Source organism: Nematostella vectensis, chromosome 3, assembly GCF_932526225.1.
Source record: "Nematostella vectensis chromosome 3, jaNemVect1.1, whole genome shotgun sequence".
Taxonomy (NCBI): Eukaryota; Metazoa; Cnidaria; class Anthozoa; order Actiniaria; family Edwardsiidae; genus Nematostella; species Nematostella vectensis.
In genome coordinates, this window is record NC_064036.1 from 20,097,554 (window position 1) to 20,118,868 (window position 21,315).

The window sequence follows — 21,315 nt, forward strand, 5'->3', positions numbered from 1 at the left end:
ACATTGAATTAACTGTGGCCTAGACAAAGTAGTTTGGGCCTGATAAAAAATATTATAGAACAATGGAGATTGCATATTTTATAGATTAAAAGCAGTTTATTCAAACACTATTATTCACATTCAACATAAATGCATAAAGAACATGAGCATCATCTTTATCTTGCTAGATGGCATAAAATCATTTTGTCTATAACTGTACAATATATTTACAAAATATTCACAAGTTTATGGCAAAACAGGTTTGAGAAATATATGGCCTTCGGTCTGGGAGATATAAAGAGGGTCAAATATAGATGCTATTCTAGGATGTAAAGTAAACAAGTTATCTATTTGTCACAAATCTTTCACTTCATTTAAAAGTCTTTGGTATAGTGCCTCACGCAAGTGGTTCTCCAGGTTGGCTTGGACAGCAAATCTCTTTACTGCTTCTTTAAGATCTTCTCCCTGAAAACAAGGATCAAAGACAATAATATGCTGTTTTCCAGATGGATTTGACCTTATTCTCCTCTTTGGTGGTTGGGGTGCTTGTTATTATTATCTTAAAAAAAAGACACATTTTCCCTATGAACCAAAGGATGATAAAACTGCTCGTGAAAGGTACAGAGAACTCTTTAGGAGGTTGCATTTATAAATAATGCAGAATTCCCAAAATTCGAAAACAAAACATTTCTGAATAAGCCCAAATGAGAGCTGGCTGGCAGGCTACAGGTAGCCCAAAGCTCTCCACTTAATTATGGTAAATATGTAAAAAAAAAAAAAAAAACATTAAAATGCAAAAATAAGAAAATAATAAGAGGAGCTCCATACTTAACCAAAAGTGGTATACAAGAAAAATATGGTAACAAATATTGGTAACCCATCGACTAGAGTTTTTGGGACCCGATATCCGTCCATCCATCTGTCCCCAAAAAGCATCGTATGACAACCAAACTTGGCAGGTGTCACGTATGTGTCAAGGGAGGTGCAAAACTGTGATTGTGACGTCATCAGTGACGTCAATAGAGGTAAAAATAGGTAGGTCATCAAAATAAAAAATATTTATATTCATAACTCTGTAGGTGTCATGTTGGTGTCAACATCAATGACGTCATCAAAATAAAAACATTCATATCTTGTGAAAGAAACGTTATATAACAACTAAACTTGGTAGGTGTCATGTATGTGTCAAGGGCGGTGCCAAGATATGGTCATGTGATGCATGACATCATTGATGACGTCACTTTTAAAACTTCACGAATTTTTATCTATATTTATATCTCCGAAACAAAACATCATATGAAAACCAAACTTGGTATGTGTCATGTATATGGTCATGTGTGAAATCTATGTTTACATTTTGCATGTTATTTTTTTTAAATCTCCATTTCAACAATATAAATACAACGTCACAGGAAGAAAACTATGTGAAAAGTATACCTCACATTTCACCCCAAGTTCTTGCAAAATCTTCATACATTGTTAACTATAAGGGGGGTGAATAGGGGTATGTAAATCCGCCGATCTGCTACATTTCCAGGGCAAATCCGTGGATCCGCAGATATCTTTAGATCCGCATGATTTCACAGATAAACAATAGCATCGATTGAAATTCATTTTAAATCCGAAATTGGACCGTCAAAGCAGTCAAAATCCGAAATCCGGGCCCGTGCATCAGTGCAAATGGCAAATGGCTTATGGGTACTAATTAATCGTGTAATTAAGGTTGTTAAATAAAGTCCAGCAATGTCAGAGCCAAGCATTGGGGTAACCAATTTGATTTTTCCATATTCTTCAAGACAATTCTTCTTACTTTCGGTCGTTGCCATTTGCCAATCGCCATTTGCACTGACAACCTTTATTGAAATGGGTATATGTACAGTACCATGCTTTCTGAAACTAAAATGCAAACCTTATTAAGTGTCAGGTACAAGATGCTCCCGTCCTTGGCCTCAAACTCTACCTCCAGCAAAGGCCTGCAAGGTGAATCTGTGCTTTCTTCCTCTGTTTTATAAATCAGAGTCCACAGTTTGTATCAAGAACATAAACACGCTAAAGGATCTCAAAATAAAGAGTATTAAGCTTGTAGATTTTTGAAATTGAGATTCTAACAAATCCCACTCCTCCCTCTTAAAGGGCAACTTACATCCTCTCCCCAAAAAAGAATTCTTAAACATGAACGCCACTATAAAAGGGATAGCTCCACCCCCTTTTCGCAAGCTCTCACGCAAGTTGCCATCATTCAAAACTAGGCTTCATTGAGTGTGGACCTCTGTAACCGCTGGAACAAAACATGCTTAAAGTAAAGCCGTACAACAAACTTTAACAACTGTAAAGTACAAAAGAGTGTTAAAGAGCTATAAGGAATATTCGGGAAAGTGTTTGGAGGCCATTCTCTACAAATACAAGAGCAAAAACAGTACTTAAAATTTAACACAGCGCCCACTTGTTTAAATTGAAAAAGAAATTCAAAAACAGCGTGCACACTCTTTTGAAATATACAAACAACCAATTTGAAATATTCATCTATTCAAAACCACTTGAAACACTTTCTGTTTCAAAAAACAGAACAAAAAAGCGAGGATTAGATAGGTTTTGATAGGTTTTACAATATTGTATAGGTTTAAAGGTATCTGGATTTTTCAACGCAAATCAGGAAAACATTATTACATGATGAAGTATTGTAACATATGATGAATCGTCCTGTCAGATGGGCATGACCCACTTTTGGCAGACCGGGAAATCCATGCCCCTGGGTAACATACATGTCTGTGATTGACACTCTAACAATAGGCTGATACATCAACTCCATCTTGAAGCAAGAAAGTCGATTGAACCCAAAAATGGTAAAAAAAAGAATTTTAAATGAAGAAGGGGGGGTACTGCAGTGAAAACAGACAAAGGCAGAAAGGACCTAAAATAAGCTTGTAGTACATACTCAAAATTAACAGAAATAGAATCCTTGAATACAGTGAAGTAAACAGTATTCGCTTGCATAATTACCAAAAGCACCGAGAGCCCTCTTTCGCTGGTGAGGGGGGACATAGACTTGTAGTGCAGCACGCCTTTCTCGTCTTTGCCGCTTCGCCTCTTCCTTCTGCATAGCGAGAACTCTTTGTTCTTTATCATACTCGTCTCGGTCTATCTGGTTCTTGATAATAGAGTGCACAAATCCATGGCTCGTGTCCAGTTTCGGCACGGTTTCACGAGTAAAATTTGCGTCTCCCGCCATCGCGTTGCTACAACCTTTTTGTCTATCAAAGTCACACACTCTGGTTTACAATACTCGGAGTGTAATCGAGCATCGATCATGACGTCATTGAATATTTGTTTTTCCGGAAAGATTCCGATTTTGCATACGACATATCTGTCGAATCTCTGATTGGTTAGTCTATACACGGCAGCTTTATTATGGTCTGTCCCGCCACTCCGAGGCAGATTGCCCCACGAGTTTTGCAGTGTTTGCGTTATTTCAAGTGCTTTGGGCACAGATTTTACCTTTTAGTTTTTCGTTTTAAGGCACTGAAAGGGAGTAGAACTGTAGCTGAGAGTACAAAAAAGTATAATAACAAGACATGGCCGGCAGAGGTGGTCGAGGGGCTGCTCTTTTGCAGGTAAAGTTGAAAGTTGTTGTGGTCGGTTAAGAAACATGGCTGACTTTTTACATGTTCTATTCTACATAACAAGAGGAGTAACGAAGTTCTTTTGTTTACATAGATATCTTTTACTTCACTGTATGAAGCATCATCTTTTCTTTATAGATCTGGAATTCTTTGTTATAGGTTAAATTTTAGTATGTGTTTCATAGTTTTTCTTAAATAGTCCTCATCCTTGCTTTGGTCTATATGGCTTGGTCCTTACAAAATAGGAACCAAAGAGCAAATTACTTTCTTCCTTCCGCAAAACAAATACACCTATTTAAAATAAGGTTGACAAAACGATGATGGAAAGTGGCCCAAGTAGGTTGGATAAGCAATGTTGTATGAAATTGTTAATTTCCTAAATGGGTCTGTGGAAACTTTATGGATGTACTGACTCTTGAAGTGCATGAGGTAATGGTACCTATTATCGGACACTTAAGATTTACGCTAAAATATCTCACGTACAAAACACAATTGAGTCTTAGGTTTTACAGCTAGAAATCACTGACTATTAAACAATATAATTCGACCGATTTATCAAAAATTCGATGGTTAAATTTGGAAGAAAACAATCGTTCGTAAGACGTGTTGTGAAGCCCTATTATCGGATACCTAGCCCTATTATCGGACACCCTAGCCCTATTATCGGACAGCAGATTTCTTCTCAAAAAACAACAGCAAAATCATGCTTCATTTTCATTAAAATACTGCAGACAATAATTGTTGACATATGTACTTTGCAAAACTCAAGATAGTTTTTAGTTTGAGACTCTTTCTTCTCCATAGCAAGCGATTCAAAACACATGCATCACGTGCGTGACAAACTGCACGGCAAAATGCGTGTTTGCTCATCGATCGCTCAAATTTACGTTGAATCGTTCGATGATTGCTCAACTGTCCGATAATAGGGCACCGAGGTTAGGTACGAACAATTCGAGCTATTCCGAAGTGTCTTCGGAAACAGAGGCCAAATAGCATCCTGGGAGATGAACAACTAAATGTCGGATTCGTCCTCACGTATTCACGTCAAAGAGAGGATTTCAATCGCCGTTTTGCGGTGCATGAGAGAAAATTATTTATAGTTTTGCCCTCAGCATTGCGCAGATCACTGTCTTCCTAATAAAAATCCTAATGTCACACATTTACGCTTAACAATAGGTGTTTTTTGCATTGATGACTTTTGATTTGCAACCCTTCGCTTTTTAGAATTAATGCACAACTTACCAAGCACCGTTTTCCATGCAGACACACTAAACAGCATTTCAGACATTCATGTGTTTAGCGATTATTTTTGGCATTCAAACATTCCTTCACGAAAATAATCTTTCCGAACTTCATTTACAATCTTACATGTGACATCCAAAAAACAATCACTTTCTCAATCTGAACAAAGGAAAATATGGAAAAGGGACAGAAAAATTTAAACTTCAAAAAATAGATAAAATGAAATGATTGTAAAAAAACTCCTGTAACTCTTGTAACAAAACGCCTGTTTTGGTGTTTGTTTTTTTGTATGGATCCCCTCGACTAACCATCAAGCGGGCTAACATTTGGGTAATATTCTTGTACAGCTACAAGAACAGGACAACAAAACTCCCCTCCTGTTTGTTTTTGAAGAGTTTATTATAAAAGTTTTGCGTGTTTGCACTAGCACCGTGAAATGTGTTTTGACCTCTATCATGGCCGCTGGTTGGTTATGCTAATGAGTGCCATGTCAAATGCAAACCAAGAATTGAAAATACCTTGGGACATATTTAAACTAAATACAGAAAAATGTTAATAAATCATGCTACTGGCTTACATATGTATCATCTTCATCTATACAAAAAATGAAAACTACCCCTTGCCATTTGCACAAATGGGTGTTGCTTGGAAATTGCTTGTTTTAAGCTTATTTTCCCATCTCTTTATTTGCAGGCTCTTGAAAAACCAAACAGGCCACCTGGACAGGCTGCACATAATGGCCAGGTAAATATTACTTTATTATAAATTATTTAAGAGAAATTGCCATTAAATCAAAAGCAGGATTATCTGTAACCAATGGCAAGAGTTAAAAATCCCATTTAACCCTTTATAGACCATAGGCCACTCAAGTGGCTCTCCTAACAAGCGGCCATAGACCACTGAAGTGGCCAAAGCAATACAACAACTTTGTAGCCTCCTATTGGTCGGTAAAACAATCGCTTTTATTTTGTTTGATAGTCCCACCAATCAGAATAAAGATCAAGGGTCCCTTGGGCATTAGACCATGTGCTCACGTTGTGTATGCGATTTTATACGAATTTTTGAAGTGCGAGATAGAGCGAGATTATAACAACATGGCAGCGTGCGCAAACATATTCGATAACGATAGCGATGATGAAGAGTTTTACGGTTTCACAGCCAAAGATATTGGCAGGAGAGTGGCAGAAGATGATGGGCAGGCTAGTGGAGAGAGTGATTTATCGTTTGGAAAAGAGTCGAGTGAGGAAGAAGAGTTGGAGAGCGGAGACGAAGGAGAAAGTGTCGAGTGGAGTCGGGAACTACATGAAGTTGAACTTGCTCCTTTTGATCGTGTAGTCGGTCCTACAAATATTCTTCCAGCTGAAGCGAATGCCACCGATTTCCTTGAACAGCTCTTTCCCCCTGATTTAATCGACCTGATTGTGGAAGAAACAAACAGAAATGCCAGGCAAAAGGATGCTGATCCAACGTATTGGGAACCTGTGAACGCGAGCGACATCAAGATATATCTCGCGATAAGACTGCTACAAGGAATCAAGTCTGTACCGTCAGAGCGTGATTACTGGGCCACAAGCCCGTTTCTAGGGGTGAAAAGCATCAAGGATGCAATGTCAAAGAACAAGTACGTGAAGATAAACCAGTATCTTCATTTCAACGATGCTGAGAAGGCCAAACCGCGTGGTCACGAAGAACACGATAAGTTGTTTCATGTTGGCCCGCTCATCAAACGATTGTCTGAGACATTTCTCGAAGCCTACAAGCCCAATCGGGAAAACGCAATCGATGAGGGATTGATCAAATACAAGGGAAGACTTGGATTCAAACAGTACATGCCTCTGAAGCCAGCGAAAAGAGGCATAAAAGTTTGGCTCCGGGCCGACTCACACACACATTATGTGTCGGTGTTTCAAGTCTACACCGGACGCCCGAAGCAAAACACAGCTGAAACCGGCCTCGGAGCCAGAGTCGTTACTGACTTATCCAGAGATTTAGTCGGAGGACACTATCATTTATTTATGGATAATTTTTTTTCAAGCTTTGATCTTTTAAAAAAGCTTAAGAACGATGGTATTTACGCCACTGCAACGACAAGAACAAACAGGAAAGAGTTTCCGGCTGAAGTCAAGTCCGCCAAACTCACAAATCACGGCGATGCCTATGTAATGCAAAGGCAGGGGATCCACGCCACAGCATGGAAAGACAAAAAAAAACGTTTTTTTCTTAAGAAGTGGAAGCCAGCGAGAAGGCCAAGAGACTGTAAAGAGGAAAGGGAAGGATGGCACATTAGAGAAAGTGTCCGCGCCGCCGTGTGTTGTCACCTACAACAAGCACATGGGCGGCGTGGACTATGCCGACCAGAAGCGAGGAGACTACAAGATCCCCATCAAATCTCGCCGGTGGTATCGCTATTTATTTATATTTCTATTCGAGACTGCGGTGGTAAATTCGCATGTTCTACTGAATTTGTCCCCAAACCACAAGAAGATAACGCAGCTGGACTATCGGCTAGAACTTATCGAGGGGTTGATCGGCGGAAACTCGTCGAGAAAGCTCAAACGTGCTTCTACAGAGATTGAGGTGGTTGACGGAAAGTCACATTTCCCAGTAAAAGTGCCAATAAACAGATGTGTGCACTGTGCTGCTGAATCGGAAAGAAAGCGATCAACCTGGGGATGTGTTTTATGCAATGTCACGCTTTGTGTTGGCTGTTTCGAGCCATTTCATTTGAAGTGAGTTGAGCGAATCGGAGCGTACCACAATGGCGGCGCGAAATTTGAATCTTGCCATGAACACTAAACCCTGGAAATTGACTTATTTCTGTGAAGTTACACTCTTGATTTCTAGTTGAACCAATTAAACAACATTGTAAGGATACATGTTTTATATTATGAGGTTTGAAAATGTAGTGTGTTTGACAAATTGTTATAGTATACAACAACAATTGTAGTATTATCAAACTTTTCAATGAACTCTTTATTCTTCAAATATTTTTCATAGCTCATGAAGTGGACTTTTCCCACTAATATTTGCTGTAAGTGAAAGAATAAACATATGTGAGTCACTGTATTTTTTTGTGTTCACTTTGGTGGTATATTGAAAGAGATATAAAGAAAAGAAAATTAGAAGGCATGGATCCCCTGGCAATCCCCAATTAGCACTGGTCATAGGGACCACCCTTGGGATTTGGAGTCTGGTCTATAAAGGGTTAAAGAAGGACCTGTGGTATAAAAGCTGCATGCCTATAGGCAAAATGATTTTAGTTGTCAGTAGACCTCCAAGCTGTGCAGAGCCTCTAACATAAATGCTACTATGATTTTCAGTGTTCTCTCTCAAAATAAATGAAAAACCCATAAAAAGACTCTGTATTATCAAAGAATAATAATCACAAGTCCCAATCTCAAAATAATAATATAGCCCGTTAAATGAATTAGAAGTTGAGAGCCATTTCATCAGGTCCGGCAAAAAAAATATTGATCACTTTCTTGCGCAAAATACAATACTTTCAGTTGTGGTTTTCTATCAAAATTAAGAACAAGGACTTTCTCTATATAATAAACTATTGGAGGGGATTTGATAATAATATGCCGTGCTGACTTTAGCAGCAAACTATTTACTACAACTTTTGAATGAACCTGAACTACAAAAAGTAAAACTCATTTTTTTGTCTTTTTATTCTCCTTTTCCTTCCCATTCAAGCTAGTTATCGAGTGCACAGGTCCTGGAGAGGTCAATAAATTTCACAAATTACACTGCTCGTTTGCTTTCCAGCATGTTTTAGGCAAGTCCTTGTTTTAGCTTTTCAACAACCTCATCCATGTGAAGATAAGTTCATATAAAATATCGGATTTTAACAGTTTCTTCCTACAGTTTCTTGACTCAGTCAACTTTGATAGATTCCGTAAAAGTTGAGTGAACTTTCAAAAGGAGTCACTCCTGGCAAAACAAAATATGCAGCTCCAAAATCCACCTGCAATCTCTCTTCTTCAAAATTTTGACAGAGTACATAACAGAATTATTTGCTTAATTTGAATGACCTATATTAATAACAGGGAGGAAGACCACAGGCACCATACCATCAGAATCCATATCAAAAACAAAGCCACAGTTATCCTGGCCAGCCAGGGCAGCCATACCAAGCACAGGGTCAGTCACCATACCAACAGAACCAGCCTCCATACAACACACCACCACAACAGCCTTACCAGGGGCAGCGACAGCCCCAATACCAGCCACAAGGGCAGGCCTCAAATCAGCAGCCTCCTCAACAAGGACAGAGACCATACCAACCATCCTACCAAGGGCAACCACCTCAACAGAAGCAACAATACCAGGGGCAAACTCCTTATCAGCAGCAGCCACCTCTGCAGAGAGGGCCCTACCTACCCCAACAGTACCAGCAACCACCAGGTTTGTCTGCTTGATTCTACCCTTACAGTACCAGCAACCACCAGGTTTGTCTGCTTGATTCTACCCTTACAGTACAGGTCTAGAGTAACAACCTCCACTCGTGAGTGCCGAGTCCTTATAAGCACTCTCACCACTCCAGAATCTAGACTCACACTTTTAACATGTTCGTAGGAAATATTTTATTTACTTCGCAAAAGGAAAAGAGTATCTCTAATAACCTCAAACTCTTACTTGTTTATTAAAAGGTTTTAAAAAACAAAGGTTGTGTTGAAAATAATTTCCTCTTTTTCATGGTGAGTAATGGCAGTATGACCCAGTGTGCTAGACGTTTATGGAGTAGTCGGGTTTGCTTGGCAAATAATTCCATTCATGGTGAGTAATGGCAGTATGACCCAGTGTGCAAGACGTTCATGGAGTAGTCGGGTTTGCTTGGCAAATAATTCGATTCATGGGAAACATTGTGTCCTTTGCTTCCCGTTGAGCTGGAACTTGCTTTGAGATTATCGCTGGTCAATCAAATTCTGAAAGATAATCTAAGTTGAGTTTGCGAGACTTTGAACGTTTGAACAATCTTATTGTCACCATGCCTTCTCGATACTTGCGGATTTCACCCTAACAATACTAGTAAACAAAGAAGCGAAGAGAATCGCACACACATTTGGAAAAGATCCAAGCATAGGTTATTGGCTTTTGTCAATCAATATCCTTATCCTGAAAAGATTTTGACATTTCGTTGTTGCGTTTACAAAAAGTCAGATCTAACAAAACATTGTTCGCTTTCAATAATTTTTCCTGTACTTACAAGCAAAGGCGATTAGATATATTTCTTCCAAAAAGCAAGTGTTTTGAATTTATGAATTCTCGAAAACCTAGTGGAAAACCAATGCAATTCTCGCTTTGTGTTGATTCCATACTCGCCCTGTCAAGCCAAAAGCAAAACCAACCCGAATAAGAAGTTTGCACTCCTTCCTGTTTCTAAATAAGTCTTGCTTTGTCTTAGTTTGTCTGAACTTCTGGATCCAATAACTTGTGTCTGATGTGTTAGTTTAATTCTAACCCGTGGAGTTACAAGATCGACAAATGTGTGAAAAACGAATGCTCCAAGTCACGCAGTCTAGTCCCTGTATACAAAGTCTCTCTGGCTAGACTTTCACTACATGTAATTGTTAACAACTTGCTTCGAAGTCGGCAACTTCGCTTATTTGGCTAATTTTCTTCGATGCCTTAAAATGCAAGCAGGGATGATGACTTAAAGGTAGATGTTTTTAGCCCTGTTCTCGAAGTGGATCAAGTGTTATTTGCTATTCGTTTTACAGTATGACTGACTCACATCGTTGCATTACAGCGTGTTTGCATTCCTTTACGCAAATTGGTAAATAATCTCTAGAAAAAAAATAACTGGAGCCCTTTCTACGTTTTATTAGGAATTATTTTTATTTGCTTGCTGTTATATCTAAAGCGAAAACCCAGGAGTGTTCGTTTATAAATTCAAGTTGTTTTGCTAAAGTTCGCGAGATAAAAAATATTGTTTGTTGTTTCTGAGTTCACTTCACTAACCACGCACGCAGTCCTAATTATTTCATGTCATAGAATAAAACACGGATTAGAGAACAACGAAATGAATCACTCGCAAACACGCTCGAGCTTATGAAAGTTCGGCGAGTCGATACTCTCGAGCCACTCTTGAGTAGAATATGCATGAGTCTCGAGTACTCGCGAGTGGAGGTTATGTTACTCTAGACCTGTACTGTAAGTGAAATGTGTCGCCCTCTTTCACCCTCTAGACAGATGTGTCATCCTCTTGCCCCCTTCAGGCAGATGTGTCATCCTCTTGCACCCTTTAGACAGATGTGTCATCCTCTTGCACCCTTTAGACAGATGTGTCATCCTCTTGCACCCTTTAGACAGATGTGTCATCTTCTTGCACCCTTCAGGCAGATGTGTCATCCTCTTGCACCCTTTAGACAGATGTGTCATCCTCTTGCACCCTTTAGACAGATGTGTCATCCTCTTGCACCCTTTAGACAGATGTGTCATCCTCTTGCACACTTTAGACAGATGTGTCATCTTCTTGCACCCTTTAGACAGATGTGTCATCTTCTTGCACCCTTCAGGCAGATATGTAATCCTCTTGCACACTTTAGACAGATGTGTCATCCTCTTGCACACTTTAGACAGATGTGTCATCCTCTTGCACCCTTTAGACAGATGTGTCATCCTCTTGCACCCTTTAGACAGATGTGTCATCCTCTTGCACACTTTAGACAGATGTGTCATCCTCTTGCACCCTTTAGACAGATGTGTCATCCTCTTGCACACTTTAGACAGATGTGTCATCTTCTTGCACCCTTTAGACAGATGTGTCATCCTCTTGCACCCTTTAGACAGATGTGTCATCCTCTTTCACACTTTAGACAGATGTGTCATCCTCTTGCACCCTTTAGACAGATGTGTCATCCTCTTGCACCCTTTAGACAGATGTGTCATCCTCTTGCACCCTTTAGACAGATATGTCATCCTCTTGCACCCTTTAGACAGATGTGTCATCCTCTTGCACCCTTTAGACAGATGTGTCATCCTCTTGCACCCTTTAGACAGATGTGTCATCCTCTTGCACCCTTTAGACAGATGTGTCATCCTCTTGCACCCTTTAGACGGATGTGTCATCCTCTTGCACCCTTTAGACAGATGTGTCATCCTCTTGCACCCTTTAGACAGATGTGTCATCCTCTTGCACACTTTAGACAGATGTGTCATCCTCTTGCACACTTTAGACAGATGTGTCATCCTCTTGCACCCTTTAGACAGATGTGTCATCCTCTTGCACCCTTTAGACAGATGTGTCATCCTCTTGCACCCTTTAGACAGATGTGTCATCCTCTTGCACCCTTTAGACAGATGTGTCATCCTCTTGCACCCTTTAGACGGATGTGTCATCCTCTTGCACCCTTTAGACAGATGTGTCATCCTCTTGCACCCTTTAGACAGATGTGTCATCCTCTTGCACACTTTAGACAGATGTGTCATCCTCTTGCACACTTTAGACAGATGTGTCATCCTCTTGCACCCTTTAGACAGATGTGTTATCCTCTTGCACCCTTTAGACAGATGTGTCATCCTCTTGCACCCTTTAGACAGATGTGTCATCCTCTTGCACACTTTAGACAGATGTGTCATCCTCTTGCACCCTTTAGACAGATGTGTCATCCTCTTGCACCCTTTAGACAGATGTGTCATCCTCTTGCACCCTTTAGACAGATGTGTCATCCTCTTGCACCCTTTAGACAGATGTGTCATCCTCTTGCACCCTTTAGACAGATGTGTCATCCTCTTGCACCCTTTAGACAGATGTGTCATCCTCTTGCACCCTTTAGACAGATGTGTCATCCTCTTGCACCCTTTAGACAGATGTGTCATCCTCTTGCACCCTTTAGACAGATGTGTCATCCTCTTGCACCCTTTAGACAGATGTGTCATCCTCTTGCACCCTTTAGACAGATGTGTCATCCTCTTGCACCCTTTAGACAGATGTGTCATCCTCTTGCACACTTTAGACAGATGTGTCATCCTCTTGCACACTTTAGACAGATGTGTCATCCTCTTGCACCCTTTAGACAGATGTGTCATGCTCTTGCACCCTTTAGACAGATGTGTTATCCTCTTGCACCCTTTAGACAGATGTGTTATCCTCTTGCACACTTTAGACAGATATGTCTAAACCCTTTAGACATATCCCTAACCCTTTAGACAAATATGTCATGCTCTTGCACCCTTCAGGCAGATATGTCATCCTCTTGCACCCTTTAGACGGATATGTCATCCTCTTGCACCCTTTAGACAGATGTGTCATCCTCTTGCACACTTTAGACAAATATGTCATGCTCTTGCACCCTTTAGACGGATATGTCATCCTCTTGCACCCTTTAGACGGATATGTCATCCTCTTGCACCCTTTAGACAGATGTGTCATCCTCTTGCACCCTTTAGACGGATATGTCATCCTCTTGCACCCTTTAGACAGATGTGTCATCCTCTTGCACCCTTTAGACGGATATGTCATCCTCTTGCACCCTTTAGACAGATGTGTCATCCTCTTGCACACTTTAGACAAATATGTCTAAACCCTTTAGACATATCCCTAACCCTTTAGACAAATATGTCATGCTCTTGCACCCTTTAGACGGATATGTCATCCTCTTGCACCCTTTAGACAGATGTGTCATCCTCTTGCACCCTTTAGACAGATGTGTTATCCTCTTGCACCCTTTAGACAGATGTGTTATCCTCTTGCACACTTTAGACAGATATGTCTAAACCCTTTAGACATATCCCTAACCCTTTAGACAAATATGTCATGCTCTTGCACCCTTTAGACGGATATGTCATCCTCTTGCACCCTTTAGACAGATGTGTCATCCTCTTGCACACTTTAGACAAATATGTCATGCTCTTGCACCCTTCAGGCAGATATGTAATCCTCTTGCACCCTTTAGACGGATATGTCATCCTCTTGCACCCTTTAGACAGATGTGTCATCCTCTTGCACCCTTTAGACAGATGTGTTATCCTCTTGCACCCTTTAGACAGATGTGTTATCCTCTTGCACACTTTAGACAGATATGTCATCCTCTTGCACCCTTTAGACAGATGTGTCATCCTCTTGCACCCTTTAGACAGATGTGTTATCCTCTTGCACCCTTTAGACAGATGTGTTATCCTCTTGCACACTTTAGACAGATATGTCATCCTCTTGCACCCTTCAGGCAGATATGTCATGCTCTTGCACCCTTTAGACGGATATGTCATCCTCTTGCACCCTTTAGACAGATGTGTCATCCTCTTGCACACTTTAGACAAATATGTCATGCTCTTGCACCCTTCAGGCAGATATGTCATCCTCTTGCACCCTTTAGACGGATATGTCATCCTCTTGCACCCTTTAGACAGATGTGTCATCCTCTTGCACCCTTTAGACGGATATGTCATCCTCTTGCACCCTTTAGACAGATGTGTCATCCTCTTGCACCCTTTAGACAGATGTGTTATCCTCTTGCACCCTTTAGACAGATGTGTTATCCTCTTGCACACTTTAGACAGATATGTCTAAACCCTTTAGACATATCCCTAACCCTTTAGACAAATATGTCATGCTCTTGCACCCTTTAGACGGATATGTCATCCTCTTGCACACTTTAGACAGATGTGTCATCCTCTTGCACCCTTTAGACAGATGTGTCATCCTCTTGCACCCTTTAGACAGATGTGTCATCCTCTTGCACCCTTTAGACAGATGTGTCATCCTCTTGCACACTTTAGACAGATGTGTCATCCTCTTGCACCCTTTAGACAGATGTGTTATCCTCTTGCACCCTTCAGGCAGATGTGTCATCTTCTTGCACCCTTTAGACGGATGTGTCATCCTCTTGCACCCTTTAGACAGATGTGTCATCCTCTTGCACCCTTTAGACAGATGTGTTATCTTCTTGCACCCTTTAGTAGACAGATGTGTCATCCTCTTGCACACTTTAGACAGATGTGTCATCCTCTTGCACCCTTTAGACAGATGTGTCATCCTCTTGCACCCTTTAGACAGATGTGTCATCCTCTTGCACCCTTTAGACAGATGTGTCATCTTCTTGCACCCTTTAGACAGATGTGTCATCCTCTTGCACCCTTTAGACAGATGTGTTATCCTCTTGCACACTTTAGACAGATGTGTTATCCTCTTGCACCCTTTAGACAGATGTGTCATCCTCTTGCACCCTTTAGACAGATGTGTCATCCTCTTGCACCCTTTAGACAGATGTGTCATCCTCTTGCACCCTTTAGACAGATGTGTCATCCTCTTACCCCCTTTAGACAGATGTGTCATCCTCTTGCACACTTTAGACAGATGTGTTATCCTCTTGCACCCTTTAGACAGATGTGTTATCCTCTTGCACACTTTAGACAGATGTGTCATCCTCTTGCACCCTTTAGACAGATGTGTCATCCTCTTGCACCCTTTAGACAGATGTGTTATCCTCTTGCACCCTTTAGACAGATGTGTTATCCTCTTGCACACTTTAGACAGATATGTCTAAACCCTTTAGACATATCCCTAACCCTTTAGACAAATATGTCATGCTCTTGCACCCTTTAGACGGATATGTCATCCTCTTGCACCCTTTAGACAGATGTGTCATCCTCTTGCACACTTTAGACAAATATGTCATGCTCTTGCACCCTTCAGGCAGATATGTCATCCTCTTGCACCCTTTAGACGGATATGTCATCCTCTTGCACCCTTTAGACAGATGTGTCATCCTCTTGCACACTTTAGACAAATATGTCATGCTCTTGCACCCTTCAGGCAGATATGTCATCCTCTTGCACCCTTTAGACGGATATGTCATCCTCTTGCACCCTTTAGACAGATGTGTTATCCTCTTGCACACTTTAGACAGATATGTCATCCTCTTGCACCCTTTAGACAGATGTGTCATCCTCTTGCACCCTTTAGACAGATGTGTTATCCTCTTGCACCCTTTAGACAGATGTGTTATCCTCTTGCACACTTTAGACAGATATGTCATCCTCTTGCACCCTTCAGGCAGATATGTCATGCTCTTGCACCCTTTAGACGGATATGTCATCCTCTTGCACCCTTTAGACAGATGTGTCATCCTCTTGCACACTTTAGACAAATATGTCATGCTCTTGCACCCTTCAGGCAGATATGTCATCCTCTTGCACCCTTTAGACAGATGTGTCATCCTCTTGCACCCTTTAGACGGATATGTCATCCTCTTGCACCCTTTAGACAGATGTGTCATCCTCTTGCACCCTTTAGACAGATGTGTCATCCTCTTGCACCCTTTAGACGGATATGTCATCCTCTTGCACCCTTTAGACAGATATGTCATCCTCTTGCACCCTTTAGACAGATGTGTCATCCTCTTGCACCCTTTAGACGGATATGTCATCCTCTTGCACCCTTTAGACAGATATGTCATGCTCTTGCACACTTTAGACAAATATGTCATGCTCTTGCACCCTTCAGGCAGATATGTCATCCTCTTGCACCCTTTAGACGGATATGTCATCCTCTTGCACCCTTTAGACAGATGTGTCATCCTCTTGCACCCTTTAGACGGATATGTCATCCTCTTGCACCCTTTAGACAGATGTGTCATCCTCTTGCACCCTTTAGACAGATGTGTTATCCTCTTGCACCCTTTAGACAGATGTGTTATCCTCTTGCACACTTTAGACAGATATGTCTAAACCCTTTAGACATATCCCTAACCCTTTAGACGGATATGTTATCCTCTTGCACCCTTTAGACGGATATGTCATCCTCTTGCACCCTTTAGACAGATGTGTCATCCTCTTGCACCCTTTAGACAGATGTGTTATCCTCTTGCACCCTTTAGACAGATGTGTTATCCTCTTGCACACTTTAGACAGATATGTCTAAACCCTTTAGACATATCCCTAACCCTTTAGACAAATATGTCATGCTCTTGCACCCTTCAGGCAGATATGTAATCCTCTTGCACCCTTTAGACGGATATGTCATCCTCTTGCACCCTTTAGACAGATGTGTCATCCTCTTGCACACTTTAGACGGATATGTCATCCTCTCGCACCCTTTAGACAGATGTGTTATCTTCTTGCACCCTTTAGTAGACAGATGTGTCATCCTCTTGCACACTTTAGACAGATGTGTCATCCTCTTGCACCCTTTAGACAGATGTGTCATCCTCTTGCACACTTTAGACAGATGTGTCATCCTCTTGCACCCTTTAGACAGATGTGTCATCCTCTTGCACCCTTCAGGCAGATATGTAATCCTCTTGCACACTTTAGACAGATGTGTCATCCTCTTGCACCCTTTAGACAAATTGTCATCCTCTTGCACATTTTAGACAGATGTGTCATCCTCTTGCACCCTTTAGACAGATGTGTCATCCTCTTGCACCCTTTAGCCAAATTGTCATCCTCTTGCACACTTTAGACAGATGTGTCATCCTCTTGCTCCCTTTAGACAGATGTGTCATCCTCTTGCTCCCTTTAGACAGATGTGTCATCCTCTTGCACCCTTCAGGCAGATGTGTCATCTTCTTGCACCCTTTAGACGGATGTGTCATCCTCTTGCACCCTTTAGACAGATGTGTCATCCTCTTGCACCCTTTAGACAGATGTGTCATCCTCTTGCACCCTTTAGACAGATGTGTCATCCTCTTGCACCCTTTAGACAGATGTGTCATCCTCCTGCACCCTTTAGACAGATGTGTCATCCTCTTGCACCCTTTAGACAGATGTGTAATCCTCTTGCACACTTTAGACAGATGTGTCATCCTCTTGCACCCTTTAGACAGATGTGTCATCCTCTTGCACCCTTTAGACAGATGTGTCATCCTCTTGCACCCTTTAGACAGATGTGTCATCCTCTTGCACCCTTTAGACAGATGTGTCATCCTCTTGCACCCTTTAGACAGATGTGTCATCCTCTTGCACCCTTTAGACAGATGTGTCATCCTCCTGCACCCTTTAGACAGATGTGTCATCCTCTTGCACACTTTAGACAGATGTGTCATCCTCTTGCACCCTTTAGACAGATGTGTAATCCTCTTGCACACTTTAGACAGATGTGTCATCCTCTTGCACCCTTTAGACAGATGTGTCATCCTCTTGCACACTTTAGACAGATGTGTCATCCTCTTGCACCCTTTAGACAGATGTGTCATCCTCTTGCACCCTTTAGACAGATGTGTTATCCTCTTGCACCCTTTAGACAGATGTGTCATCCTCTTGCACCCTTTAGACAGATGTGTCATCCTCTTGCACACTTTAGACAGATGTGTCATCCTCTTGCACCCTTTAGACAGATGTGTCATCCTCTTGCACCCTTTAGACAGATGTGTTATCCTCTTGCACCCTTTAGACAGATGTGTTATCCTCTTGCACCCTTTAGACAGATGTGTCATCCTCTTGCACCCTTTAGACAGATGTGTTATCCTCTTGCACCCTTTAGACAGATATGTCATCCTCTTGCACCCTTTAGACAGATGTGTCATCCTCTTGCACACTTTAGACAGATGTGTCATCCTCTTGCACACTTTAGACAAATTGTCATCCTCTTGCACCCTCTAGACAGATGTTATTCTCTTGCACCCTTTAGACAGATGTGTCACCCTCCTAAACCCTTTCAATAGATGTGTGATCCTCTTGCACACTTTAGACGTACTTGTTTATGGTAGATTAATTGATGGCAGCTTAAATTACGGCAGATTGATTTATTACTTTAAACCTGATGCATGCTTCCGTGGTCCAGGTGGTCGAGGAGCTCCACAACAGCCCTATCAACAACAGCCTTCACAGGGAGGAAGAGGTCAACTGCAGCAGCCTTATGCACAGTCTCCCTACCAACAGCCACCTCAGCAACAACAACAATCTAGGGGGCCCTATCAGCAAACAGCTCAGCACCCCAATCAGCAAGGTACAATATTAATGTCCATTACAGGGAGGGTTAGTGTTACTTCCAGCCCACTGTTGTTCCTGTTATAGGCCCACCCCCTTCCAGCCTACTGCTGTTCCTGTTATAGGCCTACCCCCCTTCCACAGTTCTGCAGCTCCTCTTAGTTTATAAGCCCCCATCCTGTAAATCCCCTCTGCTGCACCTGTTATAAGGGGCTTGAGGGGGAACATTATCTGCCGTTGATCAATGCCTGTTCTCTCAGGAGGTAGAGGTCAAGCCCCACCTCCAAGTTATGGAAGAGGGGGTCCAACTACAACGGTGCAGCAGCAGCCTCCCCCTACAGGAGAAACTCCTGCACATGTGGGAGGTAAAGTACAGCATGTTTTTTGTGTGTATTTTTTAAGGTTTGAACTGTTCTTAGCAGCTCTACAGTCAGTAGGGCTGCTAAGAACAGTGATGTTTGACACAGCCTTAATGCCCCTCCCTTGTTTGACATCTATTTGCGGGCTTTACATTGTTTCTCAAAATATAGCACAAATCTCTGCAAGCATTTTTTAACTTGTCAATAGTTAAGCATTTTCAGCAAACCAAATTTAGGAAAAGACCTAGATCCTGATACAACATCATGCCATGCAAGTGAAAAACAACACATACAGTAGTGCTTTACTACCTCGCACAACTTGTACACAGTTTCTAGAAAGCACAAGTAGCCAGCTTTGTATATAGTGACTAGATTGTGTGACTTAGTATGTTGTTGTAAAACCTACACATCGTCAATTCCCTTCTCACAAATAAGACTAACATAATTTGTTTGGCTTAGTAGCTTAGAACAACTAGGCGGAAAATATTTTTTTTCTAGATGTAAAGAACAAAGAGCTTCATTTTTTTGTGTCTTGGCATGGCAGTGAAACACAGGCTGTACTGTACTGTGTTGCTTTAGTGATGATTGCTTTTTTATCCAATGTTATTACAGCATTCTTTTCATGTTTTAGTAATGCTGACTTGATGCGTGGCAAATGTTTTCTAACAACAGATAAAACAATATAATGCTAAGTGTTTATAAAAGTGTGATTTGTTTTTAGGAGCCCCAAGTTATGGCAGACAGTCCCCGGCTGGTTCATCTCAAGGGAGTGTACGATCACAGCCATCACCAACATCCTCTCAACAGCCAGAACCCCAGGTCACTAGAACAAACAACAAAGTTAACTTTTTACAGTTTAAAATACTGATGTATGGTGCATGCATGATTGAATCAATAGCACTCTAGAAAACCATCATTTCAAGTTTTCTAATCATCTCATTTTACCTAGCCATGAAAGCATGAAACTAGAGAAAATATTTCAATCTTCAAGTGCTGTTGGGTCGCCAGAAATACAATGTGGCTCCCGCGCTCATTTGATTGGTTTTGTCATACCCCAGCTCAATTTTCAGATGTTTTCCTTACAGGGGAGGGGAGCTAGAAAGGTTTTGTTCACATGCGCGAAATACTGCTGGTACAGGCCATTAAGGAAAAAAGCTGTTTTTTTTCCGACAGCTGGTACAGGCCGGTTGAGGGGTCAATAGGTTAAGGGCTCAAATGGGGGTCGGCTAAACCCCCAAAAGTTGAAATTCTTCTTTGCTGGATCAAAGGAACTACACTACTTCTGTAGTGAGGTCGAGAATATTTGCTTCTTGCTTCAAAATGTTAATGAAATGTTATTGGTAATGTTATTGAAAACTTAACTTTAAAATATGCCGTTGCTTCATTAAAATAACTACCATGATCGAGAATATTCTTCTGCATGACTTTCTTGCTTCAAAAGATGGACATTATTAATATAGGGCAATCGTTGTCTGAGTGGGGGATCATGCTCAACTGTGATGAAGACCAGGCTACTCTGGGACGATTGTTCCGCAATTCGCATCACTAAGCAGGTCACACTGTGCTTGTCCTCTCTCCATGGACTGGTACAATTTTAAAACCTGCCACATTAAGACAGCTCCGCTTCCATGGCAACAAATTTTGTGTTAGCTTTGGTCGATGATGCTGGTAAATTAAATTTTGCTAAAAGTGAATTATTGTTGGGAACTTATTTTGAGCTCAGAGGCTGACCCCAGTGTGTTTTTTTTTCTTTTTTTTCTTCAGGCTCCCACCCAGCAAATGTCAAGGATGAATATCAGGGGTTCTCCACCAATAGCTCAAACGTGCGTAATAGAGAATATACATCAGTAAAACTGTGTTAATTGTGTTGTGATCACTATCAGGTTTTAACGATTTATACCCACTTATGAATTTGTCAGTATGTCTCGACCAGCATCATGACTAGCACTTGCATTGAGTCTTCCATTTGACTGTTTTTGGTTGAAACATGTGTACATGTGGGGCGAAATATTGTATCCATGACTAAGAATGGAATTAGGCTAATTTTTATTTGGCTTATTTTTCCCCAGACAAACTGCCGAGAAGGGAAGTGCAGGGAAAGTGTGAGTGTTGTTCTGCACATGCATTAAACTATCTTCAGTATGATTTTTGTTATGATAGTGCATGTCAACTAGTCTTGTTCAACTAGATTTGGTCTGATGCAGCTGTGTATTAGGAATATCACTGATTTGTGCTTGTGCCTT

The 21,315-nt window shown here is 41.3% G+C and overlaps 2 protein-coding genes across 2 annotated transcripts in view; one reads left to right on the plus strand and one right to left on the minus strand.

The window, feature by feature from the left end:
• Positions 1-76: 76 nt before the first annotated feature.
• LOC5505289 (UPF0561 protein C2orf68 homolog) lies at positions 77-3,262 on the minus strand. The gene is made up of 3 exons (XM_001626091.3): positions 2,980-3,262; positions 1,889-1,980; positions 77-444 (listed from the first exon to the last, which is right to left on the minus strand). The coding sequence occupies exons 1-3, from the start codon at positions 3,206-3,208 to the stop codon at positions 334-336; spliced, it is 432 nt and encodes a 143-aa protein (XP_001626141.2). The 5' UTR covers positions 3,209-3,262; the 3' UTR covers positions 77-333.
• A 145-nt stretch (positions 3,263-3,407) lies between these two features.
• LOC5505300 (piwi-like protein 1) overlaps positions 3,408-21,315 on the plus strand; it is a 42,176-nt gene continuing 24,268 nt past the window's right edge. The window contains exons 1-8 of the mRNA XM_048724979.1: positions 3,408-3,590; positions 5,535-5,585; positions 8,891-9,248; positions 18,568-18,732; positions 18,974-19,078; positions 19,794-19,891; positions 20,837-20,895; positions 21,142-21,174. Coding sequence (XP_048580936.1) covers positions 3,552-3,590; positions 5,535-5,585; positions 8,891-9,248; positions 18,568-18,732; positions 18,974-19,078; positions 19,794-19,891; positions 20,837-20,895; positions 21,142-21,174 — 908 coding nt within the window. The 5' untranslated portion in view covers positions 3,408-3,551. The remainder of the gene's footprint in view (positions 3,591-5,534; positions 5,586-8,890; positions 9,249-18,567; positions 18,733-18,973; positions 19,079-19,793; positions 19,892-20,836; positions 20,896-21,141; positions 21,175-21,315) is intronic.